The sequence below is a fragment of the Scomber scombrus genome, chromosome 2, assembly GCF_963691925.1.
Source record: "Scomber scombrus chromosome 2, fScoSco1.1, whole genome shotgun sequence".
Classification (NCBI taxonomy): Eukaryota; Metazoa; Chordata; class Actinopteri; order Scombriformes; family Scombridae; genus Scomber; species Scomber scombrus.
This window is the reverse complement of record NC_084971.1, coordinates 22,885,524-22,903,664: the sequence shown is the minus strand read 5'-3', so window position 1 is coordinate 22,903,664 and position 18,141 is coordinate 22,885,524. Positions and strand designations below refer to the sequence as shown.

Sequence of the window (18,141 nt, the reverse complement as noted above, 5' to 3'; positions counted from 1 at the left end):
AGCAAAAAGAAACACAACAGCTTGAAGAAAATTCTGTCATACAAAGTGTAAACAACCTCTACCTTTTGATACTGAACTGAACCGTCTCCCTGTGGTTCAAACATGGAGGACAGACACAATGAAAACTGTAAACATGTTGCATTATACATTTGTCAAAAACACATTTGGCTGTATGTCACAAGTACCTTGTTTTTTAAGACAGTGCCAAGTGTTTGTGCGTGCAATATCAAAGCAGACTGGTATATTGGCAGCGATAGCCAGGGTGTGAAACTGTGTCAGTGAAGTAAGGGAAATCACCAGAGGCTGTTTTCTATCCACTACACAGCTGGCTGACGAGATCTGCAAGGACTAATTGTGCATCAGTTGGAGGCTGCAAATATTCTCTGCTTGTGCTCTGACTGTTTTGTGTACTGTGGGCTACCCTCCTTCCCACCCAAGTGGCACGCACTCACACCAGACCGGGGGAACTTAAAAGTACAACAGAGAAGCCTTGGGACACACACGTACGCAAATCATCGATCGACCCAAAAGTCAACCCGTGACCCTGACCTCCTCTACCCCTCCAGGAACAAGCTCCTGCAGGAATCTGCGGAAAGAAAGAAACATAGGAAAGTTGGATTTAAAAAGAAGTTGGGGTGAGAGAAAGAGAAAGAGACAGAGACAGAGGAAAAAAATGACACAGAGTTGACTGTGTTGGAATGAATAAAAGGGGAAGGGAGGAAAACTTTGCATTTGGAAGTACTGATCAAAGTAATTCCCACAGGAAACCTCTCTTAATGAGAGCTGTACAAGAAAAGAAGGGTGGAAGACAAGGAGAGAGTGAAAGAGAAGAAAAAGGGGTATGGCATGCCATTCCTACACAGGAAAAAAAAGAGATGAATCATATACAACGCCTAGTACAAGACATTGGTGTGTGTGTGTGTTAGGAGGGGGGCTTGTTTGAAGGGTGTTTTCAAGATCGTTTTAACGTCTTCACTGAGGGAGCGTCAGAGGCAAGGCCAGGTTAATTAAACCCAAGGGAGTACCAGCTAAGGGGGCCCGCATTTGAATATGTCACAGAAATAGCACGAGTGTGTCAGCCGAGGCCGGATGGCGGGGCTCAGCAAGCAAACATGTTGACTATGCATTACACACTAAAAGGAAGAGAGAGAAATAGACACAGTCAGACAGCGAGGGGTGGGGGCTGAGAGATAATTTGCGTGGCACCGATGCTTTGCTCTTCTATACCCACTGCGCCACCGGATTTCTCTGAGTTATTAATGTTTGTCATTAGCTGCATTACGCTGGAGGACAGTGACTGGAGAAAAAAAAAACTGCAGAAATGTATATGGGACAAATATTGACAATAGCTGGCTCCTGGGTATTGGAGAAGAAGAAAAGATGCAAACTATGTTAATGAATGGTAATTAACCACCAGGGTTTGTCTCTCCTGGATCCCAGCTAAATTGGTCCCCGAGTTGCAGCTAGAGACAGTCCTGGCCTAATCCTTTATTATAAAAAGATAAAGGAAAACGACATCATTAGCATATATTTGAGAAGGGAGGGGGATTAAAAAGTGGAATTATTTCTTTTTAATTCCTGAACAGAGGATTCTTCACACCATTGTTAATTATACATAATAAAAAGAAAGGAGGAAAGTAGTGAAGAGGAAAACAAAAGCTAGGAGAGGTTAAAAAAAAGGAGTTAGAAAAGGGATGATTCGAAGGGAGGAGTGTGTGTTCTCCTGTTTAGGATACTAACTCAAGGACAGTGGAGACCAGGATCATGGTTTAATATTCAAAATGAATAATAAGAGATGGAGGAAAAGACAAACAGATAAAAGGGGTTGGAGGTAGCTATGTCAAGGATACAACCACTCCTCCAATACACCCCTGTGTTGCGCTGTGCTCTGTGCGTGTGCTTACGCTCATATGGACCCTTGTTAATGATGTCAACAGCAGGGGTCACTTGTTACAGACAGGAACCATGCCAACAGTCAGCTGTCAATCATGACAGAGGCGTGAGAACCCTGCTGTCCACAAGAACATCCTCCGTCGCCAACACGGACTGACTGACAGTCCTTTGAACTGCTGGAACAAGAGACATTTAACAGGATTTCCAACAATAACGCCGTCTTTGAAGAATAAAATACAGACAAAAATAGATGAAATTGTTTTTTATTAAGAGGAAGCTTTTTATAAGAAAATCATTCACATTTAACATAATTGCCTGTTAAATTATCAGCGGAACAAATATTTACAGAGTAGAAGCTATAACAAGCATTTTAAGCATCTACAACCAAAGTTAATTTCCTTCAGAGATAAATACTTGTAGTGCATTTGATGAATAAAATTCATTGGCTTCAGTCAGTCCACAGGGTGTCAGAGTACTTTACAGTATCAGGTCTGATAAATGGATCTACCCTCTTACAGTGAATATTCTGCTCTGTGCTGTACTCTTGACTTTCTCAAAGTGTCGACTTGGCATTGCTAGGTCAAGTCCCTGCACCCTTAGGTCCTTGAGGTGCCAAATAAATTAGAGGCAGAGGTAAAAAAAAAAAAGAGGAGGAAAAAGTCTAACTTAAACATTAGCGTAAGCATTTGCCTTATCACCCCAGGTCTGCGTTGAGTGTGGGGGAGAGTGGCTGCACTGTAAATTAGCTTGGCGCTAAAGGGCTCTGTCTGATAGGCATAGTGCGCTGAGCACTAACACAGATGTCGAGGGCTCATTTACAAAAGCCGGGCTGCTGTGTTGAGCCAGTGGCCCAGAGTGAGTCGACAGCGCTTTTCTCACAAATATTGGTTCTGCTGCCCCGGCTCAGCCCAGCTCCCACTGAGTAGGAACCGGGGAGGAGGAGAAGAAGGGGGGGTTGGGGGGAGAAGAGGATGACAGTTTTCCCAGCCTCAGCCCAGGGAGTCAGGCTTTTTCGCTGACTGGTGTTGTGAGCGTGGCCAGCTCTTCTGTCAGCACTTTCCTCTCCTTCATCTTCACGCGCACAGCCTCCATTAGCTGGCCGGCAGAGGGGATCTGCAGCGGAGGGGAAGGATAGAAAAAGGGGTGTGGGGGCAGTGGTAGAAAGGGTAAGAGAAAATGAGGAAAACACACAAACGCACCACTATTTTTTTTTTTTAAGTCTGATTTTTTACACCTGGCAGCTTTTCAGAGAGCCTATTTGCTGTTTTGTGAGTGAAACAAGAGAACCTCAGATGTGGCCTGAGGACTTGTGAAACTTTTGAGGGACTGTCCATGTTGAGTGTTTTGACAAAGCAATTCACTAAACAGGCTATACAGCAGTCGTTTCAAAAGCTTATTCCACACCTTACTTTTTTAAGTATTTATTTTCAATCAGCGGTAATTTATGGTTCCCAAGTACCAAGTGCAGGAAAACGGCGACCATTGCCTTTTTTGGAGTAGTTGAGGAGACACTATGCTTTGCCCAGGAGCCAAAGTTGATCAGTTTTCAGCAGACATTCCTCGAGGCATTGCATCACTTAGGACATTTACAGTATCGTTGTGTTTTTACTGGACTGCATCAGTGCTGGGAAGTTAATGAGAACTGATGTCCACTTAATCATAAAGGATTACAAAGATTGTGTATAAAGGAACTTTCTATAGGTGTTTGCTTAGTAGTTGTCCTGGAAACGATGGAAAGGTAAAAAATAAAGAGGGGGGCAGGCTTTTCCTCAGAGCTCAGGCTAATTTTGTTTTTCCTCTGAATCGACACAAGGATTTTATGGTCATTAGGGCGCCTGATCAAAGGCAGGCATTCATACTGTATCACCCATAAATATTCACTTCAAGTATGTGTGCAGCTTTTTACAAGTGCCTTTTTAAAGCGAGGGAAACAAATTAAATCCCTGAGCAACTTCCCAAGTCACATGGCAAGAGATGAGAAGTGGACAGGCCACGCTGGAAATAGTGACTTCAATATCATAAAATCTTTCATTTTCTATCTCTTAAAAGAGAATGTGAAAACATGAGCTATTGAACCATACACAGAAAAACAGGCTGACACAAGTCTGAAGTGCTGCACCAGAGGAATATGAGGTATCATATTACTTTGAAGTGATTAACACACACTCACAAAACATATTGGAATTAGGTTCACAGCTGACATGTTTTAAAGACACAGCAAAGGACTGTGATGTGATTTGAAACCATCAACTTATCACTTTCCAGTACGTATAGTGAGTGAGAACCTCGTAAAGCACTTTCAACACATGCACACGCACACACGCACACGCACACACACACACACACACACAAATGCACGGTCAGTCCCTCTGCCCCTAAAAACCTCTCTCTTCTTCATTAAAGGTAACAGGAGCAGGGAACACAAGGCCCAGTGTGCCGGGTAGTGTTTGTGTGTGTGTGTGTGCCCACTTGAGCATGTGTGCAGTGGGAGTCAGTTCCAGCAGCACTGGATGCATCAAACACACAGCGCTATTCCTCAGAGAACCACTACACTGAAGTAACTGCTGAGACATCTCCCTGTGCATCCGTCCTCTTGGGAGAATTCACTTTCTGTCTCACACACACACACACACACACACACACACACACACACACACACACACACACACACACACACACACACACACACACACACACACACACACACACACACACACACACACACACACACACACACACACACACACACACACACACACACACACACACACACACACAGACACAGTACACACACAATTTCCTAATCAGCTAATTGCACTTAGAGCCACTAACTATACAAACAAACCCACTAAAATAGAGACACAGCCACAACACAGGGCTCAATGGGACAGCAATGAGGGAGACTGGATCATTAAAAGAACTGATATGGGAATATGGGTAAACAACACTAGCAGGTAAACATGATCTAGATAAACCATATCACTAAGACGCTTCATCAGGTTTAAGATGCTAAAAGTACGAAAGACAGAAGCCCAATATGCTTTCAATTCCTTCATGAAAAATCAAAAACAAAGTGTACTGTATCTGCAGAGGCATGACAGGATAAGGCTTCATTTAAGATGATATACTTCACAAAATACACTTTTTGGGTCTCTTGGTCGATAAATGTTTATATAGCGTTTGATAAAATACCTCTTGTTTTGATTCGTCTCCGAATCGTGTTCGACTCACATCGGCAAGATTCTGGTATCAGCAAACGAAAGGACACATCTACCCCCTACATAGGTTCACAAACGGGACAAGCAGGGCTTTCATTCCCTTTCATCTAACTGCCACATTTGCTGGGGACCGATACCCTGCAGGGTGGTTGGAGGTAAACTGTGATGCAGCTGCTCTTCTGGATCCCCTGGGCTGCTTAAGGCAGTGTTAGGAACTGGCACTAATGTTATGCTACAGTTGATTTAGCTGGCCCCCCTGTCCCCTTTGGCAGAGCTGGCCAGCACCAAAACCAGTGCTAAGCAACACAACCACTGTTTTACAAGAGACCCTGTCCCCTTTGGCAACACTATGATAGCTACCGTAGCATTAAGCCATGCTAACTCTCACCCATTACTATTCAACAGGCCCTGCAGAGCAGACCTTTTGTCTAGGTATGATTTCTTGAACATGTTTCAGAAGTGAACTGACATGTAAAGCCACTGACACTGACAAGTGTGTGTGTATGTGTGTGTGTGTCTGCTAAGACAAGGACAGGGGCTGTAAGCAAAAGGTGTTTTTATGAGCCAATTAAATGACATTGCTATTCGATAGCCTGGGGCACACCTCAAGGCAAGGAGCAGCTCAAAGTTGCAGCACTCCAGTGACCATTGTCTGGTAGTGGCATTACACACACCAACTTTTTTTTTTTCTTAACAGATCGATCATTCCTGCTCTTTTGTTTTCTCCCTCGGAACGGGTTAGTGCAATTATTTCCAAGGGCCCAATTTGTGAGTAGTTGTAGAGATTGTGTCAGGATGCTGGATATCTAAATGAGTAAGAATAAGGAGGGAGGGGGAATCAGAGAGCCTAAGAGAGACATAAAGGGGTACATCATCCAAATTTCTGCATGCCCTCACCAAGTGACTACTGTGTTTCTTTCTCAGTTATTCACTGGTTATTAACATCCTACAGTAACAATAGTCGCATATAATAGTCACAATCAGATATTTTTACTGAATTCAATTACAATACTTTCCTATAAAAACAACGTTCCGATGTCAGAAGAAGTGTGTACCTGTGTACCTGTAACTACATCATAACTTCATCATAACATCATAACTGTATATCATTGCTGTGGTTAACAAGGATGTATACTACATTTTAAATTTCAAAATAAGAAGACCAAGGTAAGGTTTCTGATCTCACTGGTATGACAGGAGCGTTTTCAGTACGGTGAAGGATTCCTGATACAAATCTCTGTCCCTGGATTGTGAGCAGTCTCCAATCTAGGCCACTATTCAAGGTAAGGGAGAAGTAGTTACAGTAGTTTTATCACAGAGGGGAAAAAACAGCTCTTTGATCTTTGATCTTCTCACTTTTGTTTGAAAATCAAATTTATCAAACGGGGGAATAACAACAACAACAACATGATAAATAGATAAAAAAAGCCCAAGCACAAAGGCACCATACTAAAAAGTCTTGCATTTGATTATCTCCGATAATGAATATGTCACATTTGCAAAGAGGGGCTCAGGTAAGAATACCACTAAAGCACCGACAAGCCTATTCTCTCTCTCTCCTTCGTAATTACCTACCCCTGCAGCGGAGCAGATCCCTCTCTTTTCTCCCCTTTAGGCCACTAGAGACTGATATGAAAGGGAATTGGACACTTGGGGCCACAAATACTGTAATTAAAAATCTCTCCTTTTCTTGATACGTTGTTTGGAAACATCATTTCAGTGCGCAACATGCATTTGTTAGGGATCTGACCTAAATACACCCTAGATTAAACACAGGAAAGCACCGGGTCTTTGTTTCAGGTTCCTACTCATTAGGTGTGAAAAGGAGGTGATTCAGGCACCACTGGGGTTTAAATATAGAAAGGTGATATCCATACAAAAGAGATGCAACCTTTAGGTAGAATACAGCAATTAAGAACATACCCGCGATTAACAGTACGGCTCATTGGCTGGGGTAATGTACTGGGAAGCAGCTACGATCAACAGAAGTGGCTGTGCCAGCAGCAAACTGTCACATACGATACACAAAGGTGTAGGAAATTATTTCCACCACCATGTTTATTTAGTGACATAAGAGGATTCAATAAATATAAAGCAGCAGCCATCTATTCAGTAAGGAAATGTCCACTTTCATCATTAATTCTCTTTCAGTGCAACAGTAACTCAAAGGGGGGGAGCCCAATGTTCTCCAGAGGACTACCCTGGGGTCCAATCAGACTGGCAGTAACCTTAAAACTCTAAAATAGCCTCATGTGTCAAAGAATAATAATAAGATTCTTCACCTGGCTTATTCCAACGACTCTAACCTCCCGAAATGTGCTGAAATGTTTTCTATACTGTAGCTGCTGAGTTAAGTAATCGCCCAAATAGATTAATGGCAAAGAAAGAGCATCAACAAGCTGTATTTGCCATTTCTTTTTATTGGAAATGCCAGATGAACATAAGAATAAGTCACAGCGAGCTCTGGTATTAACAACAACTCTAACACCAGCCTTCTCTTGGGACCCCCCCCTCCTAGATCCTGCCACTGTTCCAGTGACATATTTACAGTACAAAGGCTCGGCTCGGGTCCCCTCCACACACATACAAACACACTTAGAGACGAAATAAGAGTGGCTGATTTAATTAGCCCAATCATTAAATGAAGCTTAATTAGAGTCACTTTCCTTCAGAGAGAAGAGTGGGACTCAGAGCTGTTCCTTGTCATTACAGAGGCATAATGAGCCACACAATGCAACACACTGCCGCTCACCCTGCCAGCACAGACAACAATAGAAAAGTTTCTCAGTACGTTAGCACTGTAAGTCTTTGATATGTTTAATACAGAGGGTTAATGAGGTAATGCCCTATGGAAGTACCAATAGGGGAGAGACGCCTTGACAAGAAGTGACATGAAGAAAGTCTGTTAACATTAGATAAATGATGCCATTTACCACTGTTGGAATGAGCTACAGGAGACCTTCCTCGAAGTTCAATATGTTTTCGAAATTACAGGAATTATTTGAGCCCTGTAGTCCATCCATAAACGCCTCTGATGTTTTATATGAAGTCCAGTCCAGATTGGTCTGGCCTGTCTCTACCACTGTCTTAATGTTCGCTAGCTTGTTATAGTTTGGAGGCTGATAAGAAGTGAAGCTTGTACGTCTCCCCGGGGTGTGATTGTGAGGTAAATATTAGCAGGCCCTCAGCGCCACCCCATACCAGTAAACCAAACCGCTGTCCTCTCATAAAGAAATCAACAGAGTCAATGACTTTTTAAATGTTATTATGCTGTCATGAGGCTTGAGATGGGTATGTGTGTGTACAAAATGAGTCTGAAAAATGATCTGGAGGGAACGTGAGTGTTTGCGTGCATGTGCACACGCTTGCATGCACATGCTCCTCCTGTTCATTATTGGCCAGCAGCAGAAGCCAGTCATTTCCCTGTCTTCATAAAGACTTGGCCCATTAAATTCTACCTCCAGTCAATAATTAGGACTCCACAAATAAACCAAAGGCAATTAAATCAATGCTTCCCTGGGCCGGTACCTGGACCCCATGGCCCACATGGACACTCCATCTTCACTGCTGGCCTTATTCATGGTGGGTTGCGGTGGAGCCATACAGTACACCCCCTGGCCTGCTCATGATTATTAGATAGCACCGTCCCTCGTTCCTGACAACGGAGCGTTGCTTATGGTGGCTCTCTACTGACAGGAGCAGGGTTTGATTTCATTAACTCGCCAGTGGAGCTGAGGAACGAGGGAATGAACGCAATGTTTCATTTGATTTTGAGTGGACATGTGGGGCAGCGGTGAGCGGGCTCCAGAAATCTATGCCACTTCTTTGGTATGAAGGGAGCTGTAACTCAACACATACACAGTCACATATCTCAACAACACGCTATTTTCCAATGTGTTGCAGATGTCTCTCTTTCTTGTTATGTTGACATGTGGCAGTACATGACAGTGATGGCGAACAATGGCTCACACACACACACACAGATACACACATACATATCACTTTCACAAATACACACACATACGCAGACACACACACACACACACTGAGTGAGTGATGGGTTTGCTATTGACAGGGCCACTGAGATAATAAAGTGCTGTCCCACTGGCAGCTCCATTAGGCACTGACAGTGACAAGATGAGGCTGTCGTAAGAGTGTACATGTGGACACGAATATGTACACATACTCTCACACACACACACACAGACACACACACGCACGCACGCACGCACGCACGCACACACACACACACACACACACACACACACACACACACACACACACACACACACACACACACACACACACACACACACAGACACACACACACACACACACAGACAGACACATCCATGTCCTCCTTCAGTGACAGCCCCAGCCAGTTAAGGACATGGATCTCTCTCTCATCTTTCCTTTCACTGGGTCTATTTCTGTCTCTGTGTCTTTTTATCCAAAGAAGTGTGTGAGTGCGGCTCGGAGGTAAGATCATATCACTATTAGGGGAGTGTGTTATTAGTGTCACAGGCTGGGTGACAGGACAGGCCATTTCACTTCACAGATGTTCTGCTTGGTGAGCCTTTCATAAGCTATCACAGACAGTAGCGAAGCTGAGGGGAACAGTGTGAGAGTTCTTGAAGTGTATTCCTTCGCTAAAGAAAGTAAAGAATCAGTGGGCATGTGTTGTACAGGCAAATTATCTTTGTGGTTTTAAAACTGTCACATTAAGAGAGCCACCTGACTGAAGTTCAGCTGCTAAAATTGTCTTCATAGTGGCCTTGTAGCAAGTGAGAAGTCACATCAGCCCCTCACAAAAATTACAGAAATATGTATGAGGGACACAGGCAGAGATAAAGCCTAATGCTAGTCCCGTTGATCGACACTATGCTTTAAAAAAAACAGACAACAAGAGGAAACTGTGAGATAGAGAGGAAAGGAAGAATTTGAAATAAATAAATAAATAAATAAAAAACAGAACAAGATGGACTTGAAAGGGGATAGAAAAAGTCTGTTGCAGTGAGGGGGGGATGACTGCGATGGTCCCAGCGGTCCCCACAGGGACCTGGGGGCAAGTCTCAGCCTTGTCATACTCCGCTCTTCTCCTGCTCCTCCACTCCCCCACACCAGCTCCAGCCAAGCTCCCCCCTCCCCCTCCACCACCCCTGTTCTGCCCACGGAAAACGTCGATAGCAGGCTGCCGGTGCCGAGGTCTCTAGTGGACACTAGCTCATTCTCCCGGCATCGACAGGCCCGCCAAATCAATATTTAGTTCCCCACTAACAAGCTGCCTCAGGGTCTGAGCCAGAGAGAGAGTGAGAGTGAGAGTGAGAGTGAGAGACGGAGAGAGAGAGAGAGAGAGAGAGAGAGAGAGAGAGAGAGAGAGAGAGAGAGAGAGAGAGAGAGAGAGAGAGAGAGAGAGAGAGAGAGAGAGGGAAGGAGAGAGAGAGAGAGGAATGCGGGACAGTGGAGGATGGCAGAGAGAGACAGAGAACAGGGACTGAGAGCTGTCCAGCTAGAAGGGAAAAAACATGGATTCAATAGAGTGTTGTGTGTGTGTTAGTGTAGGAGGGGGAGAGGAAGGTGGAAAGGTCAGAAGAAGATCTGGGGAACAAGAGAACAGTGTCTGGTGTGTGTCGTGGTGCGGAGGCGACGCATGAGTGCCTGCGGCAGACGCTGACAAGAACACAGACAAGACACACATACACACACTCGACACTCTCAATCATACACATATCACAGTGAGCAGACGTTGACAGCACTTGAGTAAAGCTCCAGCAGAGCACTCACAGATGAGTGGCTGTGCACACAAAGACTACAACACTAAGTGTGGACGGAGTTGCTTTTCTTTGTTTTATCTTTTGCATCCTTGTAATTTTCACAGACTGGGGAAGGACACATTGGAGTGGGAACTGAAATTCATACAATTACAGTATTTGGGTGCAACTGTTACCCAAATCTTTCTACAAGAAGACTGATAAAACAGTGTACTGTATGTTAGACTACAATAACTGCTGTGATTGACACAAAGATGTCTAACCATTATGTAAATTCAAACATCTGTAAATAAAGCATAAAAACACTAGGCTAAATTCAAACATACTAAAAAATGTCTAAAACTTCTTGGCATTTTAATTATTTGTAGTTAGATACATTGAGTAAAATTATTATTCAGTACTAAAATGGGAGTGAAACAATTATTATTATTATTACAATAAATTAATAACTAAGTAAAAATAATATATCACAGAGCATTTCTTTGTAAATTTTGTAGGAAACATTTTGGCAATAATTACTTACTAAAAACAAAACAGCGCTCAGCTCATTGTGACATAAATGTAAACATTTGACTGTTTGTAAAAGAAACAAAAAATCCCTCAAATTTGAACTAAATAAGGCGCAATTTAAGAAAACCGTATTTATCCCAGTTGGAACAATGTATTTTTTTCTTTGCGACTGAATCAGTCAAGTGGTGTTGTGTCTTATGTTTCAATTTGCGCTTCTCCCATTTCAGCTTTTCTTATGTCAACAACACTGAGAGAGAGGAGAGTAGCAGAGAATAAGATGCTCTGTCTCACGGCCACACAGAGACGCTTGTTTTAATAATATGAAACAGCGGTGAAGTGATAACCAATTCTCCTTTTTACTTGTATAAAGCAACACAGATTATAATCCCACTTCGAATTAATTCCATGCATGTTTTTTCCCCTACATGTTTGAGTTATACTTTTTTGTGAGAAAGAACCACTCTCCATTTTTTTTTCTTTTTTTTTCCATGAAGTTAAAAAAGAACAACTTTCTCACTTTCTGACACATTTCTACCTTTTGGCACAACAGACAAATCTACACCTCAACTAAGACCACCTCAACAACAACAAAAATTTAAGTAATAACTTAAGTTCTCTGTCCTGAATGTGCAGGCATGAGTGACCTGACGAATGAGGCTGACCTTCTGCTGGAGGATGTGGTTTAGGTGGTCCAGCCACTCCTGGTCTCTTGGACTCTCTGAATGGGCCTTTGTCCCCTGTAAACACAACAAATACATATATTTCAATGACATGATGGAGACTAAAAATATACACTAATATTCCTAGGATTTACTACAGGTATTCTCTCTAAAATCTGCACTAAATCCTAGGAATATTGGTGTTTTGTAGATGGATTAATTGTCCAAGATTTCAAATGAGTCAGACTAAAGATATATTTGATGTTTCTAGAGAGAATATGCCACTGTATCTTAACATTGGCCTCTGTGAGCCTCCTGCTTGAGGGCACAACTGTAGCATCACTCCAGCCAGGACCTTGAGGAGGCACCCTGGAGACTCAGTTGCTGGGTATGCCAGTATACCTTTGCATGCTACTCATGTATAAAGACCTAGCAGAGTGGTAGCCTTGTTACTGCTAATGAACAGGGTGAACAGCGACTGCATGGCCATGTACACCTCAGCACTAATGTGCTACCTCTTCACTTCGAACCCCAGGTGTTACTGCTCGAAATGATGTGACGAGCCTTGTACTACCTCACAGGGACACAGGGAGGCCAGGAGGGAGGGGGGAAGTGTGTGTGTGTGTGTGTGTGTGTGTGTCTGTGTGGCTGAATCCAAAAGTCCCTGCGCTTCTAGACTGGTGGAATGTCCAGTGACATGTCCACAAGGGGGCTCTTTATGTGGACTTTCATACAGTGCACTCTGAAGATCACCCAGTATTCATAGCAATAACAGTGCGAGTTGGATAGACAAATGTTTGTATGTCCTACTAAGAAAAATATCTGACTACATACATTTTTAAGTATCTTCAGCTGAGAATAGTATTAGCAATATAAACACTTAGCCATTCAAAGTAATGGGGAGTATAACAGTACATATTAAATGACTCTCTCTATGTTTTCATCTAAACGGGCACACATTATATGAAACATTCAGGGCACAAACTATGTGCTCCTTTTATATGTTTTTATGACTATTATCTATGCAAATTCAGCTTTAATTGTCTGTGTGTGATTATTGAGGAAGACTAGTGTGCAGTTGAAATTACATTAAGTTACACTGGCCTTGTTTTTAATCATGGATCCACAGTAATAAAGGGTGTTAAACACTGCATACTTTTTCTGGTGGATCATTCAGAAACTCAGTGGGAAGGCTGAGGCAGTTAAGATTGCAACTTTGACCTGATGACAGCAAACACTTCAGACTCGTCGCAGTGTGTGTGAATAAAGTCTACTCGGGCCCAGTCCCCAGGTCTGGAGGGTTGACATTAGTTGCATGTCACACCCTCTCTCTTCCCTTGTTTCCTGTCTTGTTATACAAAACTCTCAAATAAAGGCCAAATACCCCCCCCCCCCCCCAAAAAAAAAAAAAAAAAAAAAAAAAAAGGGGAAATAAGCATGTGTTTCCCTCCGGGTTTTCCCAGCTTCCTGGAACCTTAGGTGTGATCCTTTGTGATAGTACTGGGGCTAGGCTAATTTCAGTGCATGCCTAATTAGTGACTGGTGCTTAGAGTAACTGAGAAGTAGGTAGAGAGCAAGGGGGAGGGGGTATATTAGTGAGAGAGAGAGAAATGGTGTGAGAGGAGGGAGCTTCCTTGTGACAGCTCCCTCAGAGATGAACGTGGTGTGTGAAACAGTGTATGTGCGTGAGAGTGAGAGCGATTCTCCACCCTTGGCAGATATATAACAAAGCACTGACCCTCCATCTAACATTAGGTGCAAAACAAACTGGCCTGGCAATTACAGCCTTATTACATCTGGATCATTAACTCCACAACAAGTTGCCCAGGGAGCCTGGAGCTGGTCGGCCCTCCCTGGTCCTCTGTTGCACGCTATGGAGTGGATAGAGGCAAATAACAGTGTGCAGTATGATACATGTGTATGAACATGTGTGGTGTAGGCGCTGATGTTTGAGAATATTTACAAGGCTTATGGGCATTTATATACATCCCATTTATTTTGTGTACATGTGCGTAATGGGGCAGCTTTAAGTTTCTGTATAATTTTAATTGCTTTTGAAGAGCAATTAATACATAAATACATTTTAAAAACAATAGGTGAACAATTTTCCTGTTCCCATAAAATCTCTGAAAACATGGGTTGTTCTGTTTTGATATTATACTGTCAAACCGCACAAACACTCAAGTCACAACCAAATTTCAGTTCAGTAAAACACCTCCAGGAAAAGATAACATTTTCTGCAGGTACATTTCAGCCAACCAAGACTAATGCTCAGGAGGAAAGAAAATATGTAGCCCTTGAAAAAGATGGTGGGCATTACATGAAGGCCATCTGTTCCCAAATTTCTCCCAAAATATAACCACTACCAGGAATAATTCATTTAAAAATTATAATAAGCCTGAAATTCAAAAATACATTGATTTCAAAAGCATGTACCGGTGCCCTACAAAGTTAAAAACAAATATTGCTGACAGAGAAATCTGCCAAACTAAAGAAAAAAACTATGCTGGCAACTGAGTATTCTCATTTAAAAGTAAAACCAAAAAGTAAAAGAAGTCCCACTGAGCCCCGAGCTCTCATTCAGCACACTTGTATCGCACAGCCCAGTGAATAAATGAATACACTTGCTATGTGTTGGACTTGTTGAAGACTACCGGGACATCCTGATAACCTCATGTCACGTCCTCAAGTCCACAGAAAAACACACAATCTATAAAGATTGTGAGAACGTTTCTTACAATTTTTTAGTGAAGGGGTAAAAGAAGGAGAAATGTAACAGAATGTTCAATACTATGTCACAAACTGACCTTAGTTCAAACTGCGGATAATCTACAGTATTGTATGCTGTAGTTTCATTTTACTTTGATGTTCACAGCTAGTTTCAGCCTGGTTTAGGTGGGGTGCATCTGATTTTGATTTACCTTGTTTCACAGACTACCATTCAGGTCTTTTAAAATGTCCTGGAGTCCAAGTAGTATATATTATTCAGTGGCCTTTGTTTCTCCATGACAGCCACTTACACACACAAACTATTTCCCTTGGGATCTATTTCTGACATTTACATTCAAACTCTCACTCTGTAAAACATGCTAGCACCTAAACCTTTAACCCCGCTCTGTGACACAACATTATAATTCACTGGTGGGTCCCTGCATTGTCAGCAGCAGTGTGATGATCTACAAAATGTTCAATTATCTTAACAGGAAAAACACACCGATCATGTTAAGCCCGCCATTAAAAACCATTAATACGATGGAGGAAACAAGTGCAGAGGAGAAGAGAGTGATTTTACCCGCAGAGATTTCAGCTCTGATGAGGGGGACTTTTTGTCAAATGAGAAACTGTTCCCTGTCATCTCCTGGGTGGAGCTGGGCTGCAAAGGGCTAAAATTGGTTTCAAGTGTGAGTAAGTGCCTGATGCGCCCGCTCTCATCTTGTGATAGATGGGAGGAAGTCCCCAGGGATTGGAGGTTGATTGTAACATGGAGTTGCTAATTGATGACACGGCACGGGTATGATCTATGGTGGAGAAAGGGCCCACCAACTTGGAAAAGAGTGTGAAATTCAAACTTTTGCAAGCAGACAATATCAAGGAATTTCAGTTCAATGACTGGTGAAAGAAAAGAGTTGTACTTCCTCAGTTTGTGTCATATTAAATCCAAGATGAAGTTGGCAGCTGTTGCAGGTATTTTTGATATTGTCTAGAGCAAGAACACTGGCTTCAAAAATGCAGCCACATCCTTCTGTGTTGTACTGTAACTTCCTGACTTACCTTGGTGTGTGGTTCACCTTTTACACATAACTTGGTGTTTAGCCTTGCTTACTTGACTACATCTATTTACCTATCAATAAGAGAAGGTCAGGCAGAAGCAGAGATTTCCAGCAAGGCTAAATACTGTTAGAAACAGGTGGAGAAAAAAAAACTAAGAAGTAATTTCCTCATTTCTACACAAACACCAATATACAGTATCGGTTCCCAGAGGACAGGCTTAAATTACTGTTCTCATTTAGTGTCAATTGACAAAGAAGATACCTCAAGCAACAAGTCGATCTTATTATATAATATATAATATATATAATGTCTGTCCCATGTCTCTGGTGCAATCAATGAAAACTTTTAGGGTGTTTAGAAATTGTACAGAATCAAAAATCTATCATAGGTATGTTAAGTGCTCTGGGCATAATTTAGACTTGATATAGATCATCAAGTTAGTGTTTGTAATGCTGATACAAGGTGCCTTGGCCTTACCTGCTCAGTGTCCATTATGTCTGCAAGATCATTCTCTGACATATTGAGGATGGAGGCCGCGATGGACTTGGCTTTGATCATGGACTTGGCTGAGAGGCCGCCCTTTGCTGCCACAGCATTGGCCTGCCTCAACCTCCTCCTCTTCATCAACTGCTGTTTGACCTCTTGAACGTCTAAAAGTATTTCACTGGCCAGGGCCTGAAGGGGGAGGAGAAGACGGAATAAAAAAAGAAGAGGATGATGAAATGGATATAGAAAAACAAGAGGGATAGCTCTGCCTGGCAGATGAATAAATGAAATTGATCAAGCATGCGCCAGAGAGGCCTAGTACATTATGGAGGAATATTGAGTTTGACACACTCAGATTCTCTTCGGTTTCGCCTCACGCTCCCTTGTAGGAATGTGGACCTGAGGGTTTGTTGCCCTGTCGATTGAAAGCTGAGGGAACACAGCTTTGATATCAAACGCACCCCAAGTTTTGCTAAAATCTCAACAGACTGAGAATCATGCATCAGAGAGAGAAAGACAGAGAGCTACTGAAAATACAGCCATTCATTTATTTATTTGCTTTCAGAATGTCTCATAGTACAACAGGGCAGCATAACACTGTTAATAATTAAGCTATGAGGGGCTGTTTCAAATGGTGCCCAAGTGAATGGCAAGCGAGACGAGGAAGGCCTGGGATGGCACAGTTGTCGGGCACTAAATGGGAGTTTGCTCTAAATACAGAGAGACAATTAAATGTTAAAACTGCCACTGTACACGAGGAAGTCAATAAAGTAAACTCCCCTTTGCTTCATTTTGAGCTTATTGATCGAGGCAATAATCTTCTGTATCATTCCCTTGTAAGCCTCCTGAAAAGCTGACCTTGGAATAGATGGTCAGATGAGGGAAAGCTAGAGAAAGGAGAACTCATAGTACACAATAACAAAATAATAATAATAAAAAAACTAAAAAACAAAGAACAACTTGCTCTTAGACAGCACACAATGTAACCAAGCAAGTTAAAAAATACAGTGGGAGCACACAAACACACATATACGAAAACACTCAAGTGCATAACAGTAACAGGGGTAATCACACATGAACAATGTTGAATAGCCGCAAACATCTCCACTCCTCTCTCTTAATTCCACACAGGTGGACCAGATGCAGTTTATAAAGCCAGCGGTGATTCTCACAGAGTCCTGAGTGACTAGTTTGAGGCATGCAGCTGACAATAAGTAGGGTATTGTTACTTGTCTTGACTTGTGCAAGTTTGAATATATATTGTAGAGGTCAGTCATGTAGACATACAAAGGAGACATACAAGAAAACTATAAGAATCACATTACACAAAAAGCACATAGAACAATGGTCTGCATAAACTGACTAGTCCCTTTAAACTCCCCCTAGATAACAGAAGTGTGACCAGTTTAATTCAATTATATGTATATATTTCATTAACTGTCAACACTGCAGGACCATTTTCACAGGTGGCCTACTACTTCCATGTAGATGTAAAATAAGAAGTGTAGCACTGAGTTGCACATAAATCATAACTATTGTTCCCTTCCTGATAACAGAAGGCAGCTTCAGCTCTTTTTTGGGGATCTAAGAACCGTGTTTACCCTTAAGGAATACACAGCTCATTAACTAACAGTCGGAGATCCTATTCTTTTATTTACAGCCTAATAGGTATTCACTGTCACTAGTCAAGGGTTACATTTAATTGACCTAAACCCTGCATGTGGAATAATCCAGAAAGAGATTAAAGGGTGAATTTATCACTCATTCTCAGCCTTATGAACGACAAAGAGAGGGAGGGGGAGTGTGGATGCACACGCACACGCATGCACAAAT

The 18,141-nt window shown here is 42.3% G+C and overlaps 1 protein-coding gene across 1 annotated transcript in view; it reads right to left on the bottom strand.

Annotated features, from left to right (window-relative positions):
• Nucleotides 1–2,870: 2,870 nt before the first annotated feature.
• The window catches only part of cntln (centlein, centrosomal protein), an 84,746-nt gene continuing 69,475 nt past the window's right edge, over nucleotides 2,871–18,141 (bottom strand). The window contains exons 24-26 of the mRNA XM_062426089.1: nucleotides 16,300–16,497; nucleotides 12,055–12,129; nucleotides 2,871–3,006 (exon numbers count right to left, since the gene is read on the bottom strand). Of these exons, the coding sequence (XP_062282073.1) occupies nucleotides 2,896–3,006; nucleotides 12,055–12,129; nucleotides 16,300–16,497 (384 nt within the window). The 3' untranslated portion in view covers nucleotides 2,871–2,895. The remainder of the gene's footprint in view (nucleotides 3,007–12,054; nucleotides 12,130–16,299; nucleotides 16,498–18,141) is intronic.